This window comes from Ictidomys tridecemlineatus, chromosome 7 (assembly GCF_052094955.1).
Source record: "Ictidomys tridecemlineatus isolate mIctTri1 chromosome 7, mIctTri1.hap1, whole genome shotgun sequence".
Classification (NCBI taxonomy): domain Eukaryota; kingdom Metazoa; phylum Chordata; class Mammalia; order Rodentia; family Sciuridae; genus Ictidomys; species Ictidomys tridecemlineatus.
The window spans coordinates 174,762,993-174,777,417 of NC_135483.1; the positions used below are offsets into that span (position 1 = coordinate 174,762,993).

General features: G+C 31.0%; 1 protein-coding gene across 6 annotated transcripts in view; it reads right to left on the bottom strand.

Annotated features, from left to right (window-relative positions):
- Positions 1–14,425, bottom strand: part of Erbb4 (erb-b2 receptor tyrosine kinase 4) — a 1,041,723-nt gene that overhangs the window by 219,314 nt on the left and 807,984 nt on the right. For all 6 annotated transcript variants that reach the window (XM_078017961.1, XM_005331866.4, XM_005331864.4 and 3 more), the window contains one exon: positions 15–147. In XM_078017961.1, the coding sequence (XP_077874087.1) occupies positions 15–147 (133 nt within the window). The remainder of the gene's footprint in view (positions 1–14; positions 148–14,425) is intronic.

The following is a 14,425-nucleotide window of genomic DNA, read 5'->3' on the forward strand; positions in this document are numbered from 1 at the left end:
AATGAACACTCTACCTCTGTTTCCAGGAATCTTCTCAAGGCTCTTTTCTTTTTGATGCTCTTCCTTCTAACATAAACTGCAAAGGTCAGACCTACGATGACCAGGATGAAGAGACCTCCAATGACTCCAGCAGCAATTAGGGGAGTTCTGCCAACCAGAATGAAAAAAAAATACACATGAAGAAAGAAAAAAAACAGAAGAAGAGGAAAGATCTGTCGTGCAAGACATTATCCACATTGCATAAATTTGGTCAATTAGAGGAAACGCAAAGAAAAAGAAATAAAAACGCACTAGTGCTTAAAAAAATATTTTCTCAAGGCAAAACAGTATTTTTGTTTTGTTTTGCTTATAAGTAACAAACCATGCACATACAACTAATCTTTGGGGATAAGCAGCCACAACATACCATTTCATGAAAAAATGTAAAATTTGGTAACAAGGTAGGAGATATGCTAAGATGTTAGTATGGGAACATTTTAACCTATTTTAGTTTCACTATTATCCACAAATAAATGGAAAATACATTTTCATATTATCATTGTGGTATATAATTTTATTTTCAGCATTTTCTATAAAGCAAGCTGTCAACAGTGGCACTACTGACTTTTGGGGCTAAATAATAGCTTGCCACAGGCACTAGTCTGTGCATTTTAGGAGGTTTCATCCAAGGTCTCTGTCTACTAGATGCTGTAACACCCATCCTCCAGTGACGATAATGTCTCTTGACATTGTCAAATATCTGCCAACATCAATCCTAATAGAGAACTGCTTCTCCAAAGCAAAAATGAGTAGTGCAGAGGCATGTGAATCCCCATAACTCTGAAGTAAGAGGGTACTGATATGACCAGTTGTTATTACTGAAAGTGTAATTTGAAACTTTAATAAGGACAACTCAGAATAATGGGTAGGAGAAACCAAAAAGGGTCACACATTTTCAGTGTGATGATGACTGGAGTATGTAGCATATGTAGTATAAGCAAATGTTTCCAAGCATTCTATGTTCACAAAAGAGATCTGCACATTAAATATCACAAAAATATAAACAATTACCAAGTAGGCATTCAGATAAGACTAGAAATTTTTGTTCTTAAAATGTTTTTCTAATGTGTTTTTAGCAAAGATACAATTTTGAAGCTGAACACTTCTTACTGTTCTCTAAGGTAAATTATTTCCTTGTTTGAAGAGTAATATTCATTTTTTTTAACATCTTGTTCTAGAATAAAGCAGTCTTGAAATATATTAATTTTCTATACCATAGCAAAACACATAGAGGTTACCTAAAAGATATTTGACTAGGAAACCTTTATAGATATCAAAACAAAAAAGAATTCCCTGTATGCTTATAGTTTCTAAAGTATTTTATAGCATATATTCCTATTTTAGAAGAACCTATTCTACATAGTTTCATTATATTAGAAAAAAAATTACTTACACATGCAAAATAAACTTTGGTTCAAAAATGGATCAGAAATAATGATAGTAGATGATCCTAAATAAAACCTTGGAATTCTAAAGAAATCTTGAGACAAAAATCTGTGTAACTACTTCTATAAATGAAGTCATGTCTTCTAAAGATTCTGGCTGTTATATTGTCAAATAAAACTGCTGAAAATCTAAAAAAGTAGTTCATCCTAACAGTTGTTTCTTGACAACTCAAAGTACTAAAGCATACTGAAATGTTGCTATAATTCAACTAGATTTTCCTAAATCAGATTTTCTAAATTTATCAAAATCTATGCTGGGAAAATTAAACTGTAGTATAGACACAAACTCATCCTTGTGAAATATTTTTTGTATATAACACTGAATTTTTGGACATGCCACATAAATATGTAATTCAGAAAATATTTCAGATTTTTGACCAAAGGCATAATTTTAAGCACAAGTGCCTAATGTATTCTTGAAAAGATATTACTGCATAAAGAGCTGTAATTTTTTGTTCTTTAACCCCCTTTTTGGCAAAGAATCTATGAATAATCAAGAATAGTGTCCAATATTTTCTTAACTGTAGATTTAGATCAAACTCTAAAATCTCTGCTTATTTATTTTGTAAAGGAATATTTATATGTATTTATGAGAATAAATGTGTGTATATACATATATGTGTTGTATATATATATACAATACATATATATGTCAGTGTCAATGTCACAGTAAATCTTTAAACATGCTCTATTATGATTCTTTGTTTGTTGAGTATTTTTTAAGGATAACTTCCAACAGAACAAAACAAGTAATTTCTGTTTTTCTAGTTAATGTTTACTTTCAATACTTTCTCACAGTAGTTTCTTTTTTTGATTTATATTTCTTTACTGTTTTCTCTCACCACTCTGTGAAAATGGTAGAGCTACAAACAACCTGAAGAAATGAAGAATTTCACTTCTGTACCTAAAGATCAAACATGAATATCTAGTTGAACATTCTCAGAGGCCAACTTCTTCATATTCTCACATAATTTTTTTTTCCCTTGGAAAAAATAGTTAACCACAAAGAAGCAGGCAGTAAGATCAAGGAGGAGGATATTCATTCAGTAGGGCAAGTTCTCTACTTGTCTAGTAAGAGATTGTGATAAGAAAAGGGACTGATCCAGATTAAGATTTGACAGACATAACAAGTGGACATGAAGCCCATTCTGGATTGGGATGGTTTGGACAAAGCAGCTACAGAGTAGGATAACTTGAGAAGTCCGAATATGCATAATTAAACAGATGGGGTGAATATTTGCTGCCATAGGAAGACATAAACTATAAACTGAGAAGATGGGTTATAGAATAGTTGGATCTTAATATGGAAAAATTATGCATATATCTGTATTTGTGCTTATAGATATGGATCTAGATTAATATCAAATAAAACACTAAGTAGTAGTTGTGGATAGTGTGAATATGATGCACTTATTTTGTGTATTTATGTAGTGTATTTATTAATTTTCTATAATTTATATTTCTTTGGGAATAAAAGTTCACTCAATTTGAGAAAAATCCAGGAAAATGTAAATCATGCTCTAAAAGTTTAGTCTTGGGGCTGGGGATGTGGCTCAAGCGGTAGCATGCGTGCAGCCCGGGTTCAATCCTCAGCACCACATACAAACAAAGATGTTGTGTCCACCAAGAACTAAAAAATAAATATTAAAATAAATAAATAAATAAATAAATAAATAAATAAAAGTTTAGTCTTGTAACAAGGGCATTTTATTTACAGTTTTCTCAACTATTTACTTGAATTTTTTTTTCAGTTAAGATTTCCTTTTGCTCTTCCCTGTCCATTTTACCATAAGCATCCATCTGCATATATTTTCTATGCATTATAGCTTAATGTACCCAATAAATTTAATTACCATTATGCTTCTTACAATTAATATTATGTTCCCTAAGCCAAGCTAATTTGAAAAAGTTGATCCTATTTAAACATTTTTTATTCCCATCAATTTTTGAGAATTCATCAATATTTATAGATGTTGAATAGAGGCCTACTTTTCTTTCTCCTCTTTTACTCCATGTGCAAATGTTTAACTCTTCATGAGGACCTAAGATAAAGAGCTACACTAAGATAAAGAGTCTTTCAATAGCTGTACATCTGTCCTATTAGCCTATTGCTATTCCTGAGAGTTTTTCTCCTGTATGTGAGTCATAAGAACCTCCAAGTATCTCAGATACTAGTGAGATCAGAGGAGTTAAATAATAAGGGACCTGGATTTACTATAATCATTTATATAGAAGAATTAGTGTTTGGTTGTTGGTTTGTCTTTGGCTGTCCATTAAAAATGGTTGGCGCCCCCTACAGTATAAAATATAGGATAATTAGTGTCAAGTTTAAGCTTAGACTAAAGAGATGTTATCAATCAGTGGTTTACCTTATTCTGTGATTTGAAAAAAGTAAAATGAGACCAATATCATCCCATCATTTAAGGAACTAATATCACAAGGATTGTGAATTATAAATGAACTTTGCTAATCTATTTAAGACATGTGATTTAATTTCAGAAACAAAATAATGTATAATATTCTATTTCCTTGAATGCTATTACCTTATAAAAAGCAGTATCTTCAAACTATATGATTCACTTAAAGGACACATTGTCATCATTCCTTAGTGTACTTGAACTATGTTGTTCATGTCAGTGAGGAATATAAGATGTGAGAAGATACAATGATAAGTCATTTTAATAAAAATCCAAATTTGTTCCTTCATTGAACTTTTTCCTTCCAGATATCAGATATAGTATGCTGAAGTCAATATTATTTATGATTAAAACTCAAAGTATTCTTCAAAAATATTTTGCTATACCCTTCCAAATGTATGTTAGTAGATGGCTATCCTTTTAAAATGAGCAGCATTGCTGTTAGTTTTAATTTGTAAAACAAGTATTTTCACTAATAGTCATTGCCAATAATGCTAAATTTATGAGATTTTTTTAAAAAATGGTAATGCAAATCCATCACCAAATAATTGGCTAATTACATTCATGTTTTTTTCCTTCATTTTTGAATACAGAATAATCTTCAATTTAAGATAAAGGAAATAGTTTGTAGTCCTATAGTACACTGTTGGTATATAATTTGCAACTAATGGTATTGATTTTAAATGAGAAATTTCCATTTTACAAAGCTCATATGTTACTAAATAACTTGAACACTGGTCTTCAGAATTCGTTGAATTCTGTTTCAGTTAAACCTTTTCTGCCTATAAATAAGTAGTGAGTCAGACTTAGAGCTGCATCACTATTTGTTTATAGGCAGTAAAGGTTTAACTGAAAATGGGTGTGTGTGTGTGTATATATCTTTTATTGTATGTAGGAGATAAAGGCAAACAAAAACAATGGGCTAGTCTGATACATTCAGAATAGGAATATTTTAAACATAAATTTTCATACCATAAACTTTGCAGGTCTCAAAAAAAAGGTTAAAATATTGTAACATTTTTCTTTAGTGTTAATTTCATACTCTGTATGTATGATTTTTCCTTATAGTGATTGCAGCAGAAAGACACTTTGGATTCAGAGTATTCTAAATTTCCATCATTAGAATTTACCATCATTATTTGTGTTTCTTGCTTATGATCTAATTCAGCTTAAATACAAACCCATTCATTCTTCACCAAAACTAATGCAAGGAAAACACAGTAGGGGACTACCTAGTCTTTCATATACATGTGAGATCTGCTGAATTTAGAGCATGTTTAGTACTATTATTAAATCAAATATTTTTAAGCTTAAATGAGTTGTATGTCCTATTTTGGCAAGGAAAACCTTAGTTTATGCACTCAAAGCATTGAGGGTACATCTTTCACTCTCAAAAGAGTTCCTTTGTGATAAATAAATCCATTTTTTTTACCCTACCTTTAGCCCAATGTAAAGGAATCTTTTGCCTGGGATATCCTGAAATTAAAATACACACACACACACACACACACACACACACACACACACACACACACGTCTTTAGTTATCTATGTTCAGATAGAGATACAAAGATATATGTGTGTGTGTGTGTGTGTGTGTGTGTGCCCAAATATATACAATCATCCAAGAGTATCTTAATATTTAGAGTAATTTTACTTGCGGGGAAGGTAAGTTCATTATTGTCTCTAATAAATATATATGCAGCTTAAATGTGTATTCCATAAATTGGGGTCAACTGTAATGATTTTCTGTAAATTTATATTTGCTTTAAAAATATCATTGGGTAATATTGACTCTGACTCTTATCCTGTACTGCATCTTCTGAAAATCTTATAGCGATATAAGCAAAACCATGAGGCTTCCATGAACCAGAGGTAACATAGATCTTCAAGGACATATTGCATGTTTCCTAACTCACTCTTTGCTTTAAGAAATATGTAGTTGATAAAAAAAACAGTTGACATTTAATTGAAATACTTAGAATCCATCATAAATGTCAAATGAGTCAAAGAATATAACTTTGAAAATATGAACTTTTTAATATTTAATTAATTATGGAAGCATTTTGAACATAGCAAAAATTTCTCTTCAAAAACAAAGAGCCCCTGCCAACAGGTTCTCCTGGGTTTTATAGTGCATGTAGGGTTATCCACTTCATTTTTAATCAGAAATAATGAAAAAGATGAAAATGTCAAAAGCTTTCAGGCTGTTATAGAAATTATTCTCTTTCACAGAAATAAACCAAAAATTTATTTGATACTATGTACTACCTTTAAACTTAAATAATTTAGATAGAACATAGATTTTTCATTCTAATAAATGTCAATAGTTGTATGTTTTATAGTTAAAATTTTCCTTTTACATGCATTGTATAGTTTCACTATAACTATTCAGCATAGATCTTATAATACCATACTAAGAAACAAGGAGAAAAATGCAGAAAAGTTAAGATATTTGGATAAGATCAAATATGAGGGCTGCAGTACAGTGCTTGCCTAGCACGCATGAGGTGCTGGCTCGATCCTCAGCACCACATAAATATAAATAAATAAAATAAAGGTATTATGTCCAACTACAACTAAAAAATATTTTAAAAAGATCAAATATGAATAGTAGTTAATAGGAACACTGTATGTCTTGAATTCGCAAACACATTAATTTTCTGATATATTGTGCTGTCTCTGTTTCTAAAGATGTTTCATTAGAATTGTTTTATGGAGTAACAATAACAATAATGTTATTATTTACTAGTAACATTAGTCAGATATATTCATTTATTGGATTCACTATATATTCACCTCACTATATATATATTTAAAGATAAAGAATACAAAATGTGCCTCAATTTATTTAGGGGGTTCTCATAGATCCTTTGATTTAATATTTAGTTATGTCTTACTATTTTAATTCTCTTCTACATTTTCTCTGTTGCTACATTTTCATTAGGTTGCTATATTCATTATTACATAAGATTACTAAATCCTTTATATTCTTGGGTATAAAGATTAGATGTGGCATTGTTCTTTTAGTTTCATTTTATTTTATTTTCTTAGTGAAGACACAGCTGGGAGGATTTTTTTTTAACATAAAACACTGGTTTTCCTTTAAGAAAGGAATGACAAGCAGTATATATCACCTGTGACACTGCCTACTTCACTGCCATTCTGTTCAGTCTTCCCTAAAACAGTTCATATTTGAAACAGGGGACCTTGAAACACTAAGAAATGTTGAAATCCCCAGAAGGCATTTAAGGGTTATTGCCTAGGGCAAGGAGAGCTACATTAAAAGATTTATTTTTCTTTTTTTTTATTCTCTTGCAAATTGTGCTTATTCTGACCCAGAATTCTATCTGCTCTATAAATATGACACAATTTTTTCCTTTTTGAGCCAATGAAAATTATCTGGGTCAGATTCAGAGGTTGACATCAGTTGACAGTTTTTACTTGATGAGACACAGGGTATTATAGAGTCTCCATCCTTTGATTAGAACCAAGATTCTTCTATTCCATTTAAATATGACCAGAAGTACAAGTGTTTGAGCAAAAGACATACATTATACACCCCTCTTCCTAAGGGAATATTTAAATATTTTTGACTTGCCTTCACGTGTTAATTTTTTTTCCATAGTTTGACATGTGAATGTCAGATTTCATTCAATAAGTGTTATGAAATTATTTCAGTAGAGTTATTACCATTAAACCAATATGTAATATAATGTGATTCTTTTATTTCTAGAATTAGTTCCTAAGAAAAATTTCTGTTAGTTTCAGAGCAATTACTTTCTTCTCCTTAGAGGCAATATTTAAACCTATACCAGGGTGTTTTTTTTTTTTCTCCCATAATGTTCGAAAAAGTACACAAATTTATACTCGTGAATTTGAGGTAAACATTCTCATGCTTAAAGATACCATCCTCAGAATAAACACAAGTTACCTATGAATTTTTATTGCTATGATTTTGTACCTGTAAAGTGTTGAAATGGAATTAAACGAGAAAGCACTTTTCTTTTAACAAGAGTTTTTAAGAACTCAGATGAATTTTTGGTTTCACAGTCAATAACTATCATACAATATCATAAACATCTACTTAATAATCACAAATAGCCATGTTAATATGGTTTTTGTAATTGTATATACTGCTATCTATCTCTATCTATCTATCTATATTTTTTAAGTAATGGCTGTTCTCTTTACATACAATCCTGTATATAAAGGGACTTTTATTTTGCTTTTACTATACTTTGGATTCCCAAATTCCTGTCTCAATTTTTTAAAAATACTTTCAAAGGGGGAATAAGGAATTGTTCTAAAGTAATATCACATCTCTTTATTCAGATGATGTGTTTTCTCTTTACTTTTCCCTCCTGACAGCCTTGTTTCCTGCAGAGGAGACCTTCAGTGGCCTCAATCCATACTTAATAGTTGGGTGAACTGAGAAGGGGGTTTCCTCCTATTTCTCTGTTATCCATTTATAGGAGACTACAGGACTCAATCACTACATTCTTCACTTCTCTACTAACACTCCCTGATTTATCAACCATCTTTTTTATCTATATAGTGATAAGCAAGCATATTCAGAGCTTAAATGTAAAATAATAGTACTTTTCTTTTTACAAGTTCATGTATGTCTTTCAAGTGATAAAATTGTCGCAGACATCTTCATATTTTTCTGAAGACTTTTTTTTTTTTCTAGTTCATGAAAAGAAGCACTAAATACAGAGTTGCCACATGGATAAACAACTGAATGAATAGTTTACTTCTACAAACATTTACTACTTTTTATCTTAAATCAACCCTTAAAAGGACATAAATCCTACAACAATTTCAGAGGCTTCTATATATTTTTAAACAATAAAACATAACTCTAAAACATCTCTAATGAAAAGAAAATATGGAAGTTATTTACCTACTGCTTCTCTGAACTAATGCTGATATGTGTTGAACAGTTTTTTTTATTCCAGATTTCATGGGAAGGGAATAATAATTTGCCCCTAAAAGCAGTGAAACTGATTTTTAGACAGGTTGTTTTGTTTTGCTTGGCTGCTGTGGTTTGGTGTGTTCTTTACCCCCGATGACGCACTCACTGTGCCAAATCTCCTGGATGATTAACCTAATCGCTATTCTTAATATTCTGTCTCCTGACAAATTCCAACCTACTGAGTTTTTAAAAAGTAAATAACTTCTTGAGTCTCTCTGTATTTAGCTGTGAACATACAACAAATTGCTGGACACAGAGAGGAAAGCAAATATCTCAGGAGGAATTCTGGGAAAGCACAGGGAGGGCAGATGGAGCCACCCTCCACCTCTGTCCTTGGATGGAACACCTGGACTAGCTGCCTGTAATACCTTCAAAGCAGAAATAACAAGAAATTGACATAGTTTCAGGTTTGGATGTCACAGAACAATGGATCTCATGATAGGAGCTTCCCCACTTCTGGACTTTTATTATGCAAAAGAATAACAAAGTACTTTTTGAAGCTGTTTTTACTAAGGGTTTTTGTTTGTTTGTTTTGACTTATAGCCAAATAACGCCCTAATTAAGAGCATTTTTGAAAAACTTTCCACTTTCTCCTTTTGTTTCTTGCTTTTAACCATGAAATACATTATCTCAAGGTTTCTGGGTTCTTAGCACCAAAAAAAAAAAAAAAAAAAAAAAGAAAAAATAAATTGAAAAGAGTAGCTCTTCTCTTTGTAGCTAACATTTAATAGCCCTGGTGCTTCCAATATATTTGCTTCATTTTCACACTATCTTGGTCATTAGCCTAGGCCTTAGCTATGTCAGTCTTGAATGAATGCTTTAGGGAAGGACATTGAGGTGGGAGTAAAATGTCTTATATTTTCGTAAGTAACACTAAATAGAACTCTGTAAAGTTTCCTCAGGTATACAGTTTTTGATCTGTGGAATTTTAATATGTTGTAATGGACAGCATCATAATTCTTATTCATTTCCAAATACTAATAGGATTCAAAATAGTAAGATGTTTCTAATTTATGTACCTTAGGTGGATATATATTGGATTATTTATTTAAAAATTCTTTACTAATATTTAACTTGGCAAACTCTACATATCAATTTTTTCTAATTTCTGGGTCCATGTTAGTTTGGAAGTAAACCAAGGGAAAAAATAAGGGGGTAAGAATGTTCTGTTTACTTTGTTTAAAAATTCTCCACAGAGGACTTAGAGAAAAGACAAACAAACCCTCCTTCACAGAAGCATTTGGTCATTGCACCCAACTTTAAATAATGTTTTTAATGTGGAATGGATTGCTCTTCATATTATTAGGGGAGGATTATTGTGACCAGATTCACAAAGTTACATTCATAGAATCTAATAACAATGTTTAGTAATATAACTTTTTTAAAACTTATATAAACACCCAACCCCTAATTAGAACACATTTCTAATTATGGGGAAACCTATTTTTTTTTCAAAAGCAAATGCCTAGAAGATGTTATAATTCTGCAGATGCTCTGAATAAAGATTCACAGCCTCCAGATAATGTAAAAGAAAAAAAAAATCCAACCTAAGCCAATTCGAACAACATTAAAATAATATAATACCAATACAACTTCACAATTTGCCTGAAACCATTTCATTTACATGCAAAAGAAATCATGACTACTAAGAAAAAACCCCATATCTACATGAAACATTCTATTCCTAGCTAGAATATTAATTTTTCAATCTGTTCTTTGTCTATTATTTTTCTATTATTGAAATTATATGTACCATTAAGATTCAGCTCTATGTGATGCTATGGATTGCTATGGGCATCTAGGATAAGATATTTCAAGATTTCTTTGTTTCCTAAATGATCATTAAGGAAATAATGTAAGTGTGATATGGAGTAAACATAGTATTTTCTTTTAAATTTCCTGACTGATTTTTATATTTTATTCTTCTCTGCCTTTTAATCTTTCAGATTACATATCTTTATAATTCCATCAGGACTATTATCTAGACAAATGGCTCCTCTTTACTTATTGTCATGCCAGTTGCATTCATGCAAAGTATCAGTTTTTCTTAGAGCAAATAAAAAGGAGAGCAAGAGATAGCAATTGATGGGCTCTGATTTCACCCTCTGGCACTGAGTTAGTTTCTGGAGAACATTGCCATGTCTTCTTGGGTATATTTTAAGATCACAAAATTTATTAGTACTAACTATTTGCAAATAACCAAAACCAAATGCAAATAATACAATATTGTTATACATTGGGCACATCTTGCAAAAATCATGCTAGTTATCCCCTGTCTTACTTGAGAACATTTAAAAATTTCTTACTTGAGAACATTTAAAAAAATTGAAATAGGAATTTTTTTCACCATTTATTGCTTTACCAATATTCTGTCGTTAAGTAAAAATATCTGGGTATAGTAATTCAAAAGATCCAGAGACAGAAAGATGTGACCCTCAAACCATCTAGTCTTAGTATTTCATATAAGGATTAGGCTTGCTATTACTAAATTTTATTCTTATAAATCATTCTTAATTATCATTTTAATTATTATTTATCAAAATAACATAGAATCAAAGTCATACTGTCAATTATTAAAATATTAAGGATATCTATATGAATTGTTAACCATGTATGACTACTTAAAATCAAACAATAAATTTATAAACTTTGAAAGAGGATGAGTTAAACTTCTTTATCCTTCAAGTCCTATCTGTGGCATGATTAGCAGCACATAAATGAAATTAAAAACTCATTAGAATACATTTCTAAATCATGCAGTCTTCAGCAACTATTGGTGATAAAATTGCAGTCATTTTTTGATGGAATTGAAAGAAAGTGATCTGTTGTAAAATTACATAATTTATAACAAGACTATATTATTTTTAACTCAAGCATTGTAACTTCTATAATTTTACTGTACTTCCTATTACACTTTTTAAATAGCAATTAATAAATCTTAAGAATAAAATGGAATAATTTTCATGTATCTTTACAGAGCATCTTTACAGAGCCAAAATATACTTTATATTGTCAGATACACACATATATATGCTATTTATTTCATAACTTACAAAAGGCATAAAAGTAGGAATACCCTATCTTTCAATAGAGGATTGGTGGTACACTGATACTGTTGGTGGTACAGTGATATTATTCGACTATAGAAAGAAGGAGCTTTATTTACTGATTGGGAAGGCTGTCCATAATGTATAATTAAGTGAGTAAAGTAAGTTTCTGAATGATGTGAGGATTATGGTTTGTATAAATGAAACTTCTTATTACTATATATGGATAAATGTGCAGAGGCACTGACATACTGATACACACACTTGAATTTAATACACTGAGAAAATATCACTTTTGTAATTTAAAATTTCATTTTAAAATATATTACAGTATTTAATCTTTAAAAAAAATAGGAAGAGGAGGAAAATACCCCAAAATATAACTGATGAACTTTAATCATAAGGAGGTTTAATTTTACCTTTATTTGTTCTGGGCTTTAAAGAAAGGCACATGGGACAAATTTGCTAAGACAAGAATCACCTAGTTATAGCAGTATACTCAGAAGCCAAAGAAAATTTATTTGTAAGGGATTGTCCATCATAATTTCTTTCTTGAGAACATTTAAAAAAATTGAAATAGGAATTTTTTTCACCATTTATTGCTTTACCAATATTCTGTACCTGCACAATTGCACAATTGATGATGTTTGCAGTAATGGTGTAATTTAGAGTAATTGTTACATATCAGCTTTTCGCAATTAACACTACAGGTATTGAAATCTGTTAATTTCTCAGAACACATACAAAGTGCTGTTAGATTCTGATTATATATTTAGCAGTCTTCTAATTTAATGAGTTCAGAGTCACTGATAGCTAACCACAACCTGTTATTTTCCATGCAAAAATAAAATAGGTGACTTTCAAGTTGGGTTCATGTAAGGTAACACAGTACAAATTATTGATGATTTGCAAATGAAAGTCAGAATATTTTAAATATGAAAGTTAGCACGATTTATATTTGAAGTTTATTTTCCAGACCATCCCTCTCTTCATACATGCAAATACTTTCTTCCCTTGTTTTAAGATGACTTTAGCTCTAACTTCAGATGAAATATAGAACGTTAAGAAACCCCCCCTCCCCAAGCCTTTCCATGGCAGCTAAGCATCCATTAGCACCTTTTCTATCCTCTACTTACTTAATTTCTACTGATAAAACAGTAAGAGAGGGGGCATATCAAGCTAAGCCTTTCATATTTGCTTTGCCTCTGATTTCCTCTAGGTTTTTCAAGAAACAGCTATGGTGATAATATCTTCCTTCTTTTCATCCCTAAACTTTCACACTGTATTAGATTTTCCAAAACACACTCAAATATCAACTTTCTTCAAAATATCTTTCTCTGATATTGTTCCATCTCCAACTACTTCTCTTTCTCCTCTGATTCATGTTTAAATTTCACAAGAGATTGACACTTGGCTCTCTCTCTATTTTCATATTTCCTATTCAGTTCTGCCCCATGTTTATATATCTTTTTATTCAATTTTCCAATTAGCATCACTTAAATGTGTCAAAGTAACCACAAAATCAAATATCCAATCTAAACTCAGGACATATTTGCCACCCGCTACTATGTCACATCTTGGTTAATTTGACTCCCATCCATTCATTTACAATTCAAAAACCCAGGCATAGTTATTCACATTTTCTTCTCCTAATTATTTCACATGCAGTTAAGCATCAAGACTAGCAATCAATTTTTAGTTTGAAAAGTTTGTTGAATCTTCCTACTTCTCTCCATCCTTCCCAATGCTTTGCTTATTCATTTCCAATAGTCACAGCTACCCATTCTCATTGACAATACCAAATAATTACATTACCGGTAATATCACCTCTACAATATTGATTAAAGTACTTTACTTTCAGATTAGCAGCATTTTAATTTTCAGTTCTCCTGCCCCAGTATCTCTACTCCAACCATCTTTTATCTACTGACCCTATCATGTTTTGATTGTATACTGGTCTCCCTCACATGCCAACTTTCCTCATTACTAAATTTATTTTTATGACTCTTTGCTAAAATTCATTTCCCTGATTCTTCTCCCTTTTTTGAGTTACTCATATGGTAAAATTTTGATCATGGTTAAAACCAAATGTCCAAGTAGCCACCCTTACATCTAAACAATCTTAATAGGGCTGACTAAAACACAATCCTTCATTTTAATCTATGACTACACCTCTCAGATGTTCCCTTAGCACTGCCTAGCAATACTACCATGCTTCTAGGATGATGTCCCTTTCCAAAGTAGTTCAATGGATTACTTCAAATCTTCTCTTTAAATTTACAGTATTGCTTCTCTCTGTTCTAAGTAATGATCTCATTTAAAGGAGGCTATGAATTTTCCCATTTTCACACCATCAAGTCTCCTATCTACCTACATTTTCATCACTTTACTGTGAACTTCTTCCAGTTATAATGGAGGTGTGATTCTCCACTACTTTTTATGCCCCACTTCTCTACCTTTGTACTAAAAATTTTGCCTGGAGATGTCATTGTCTTTTGAA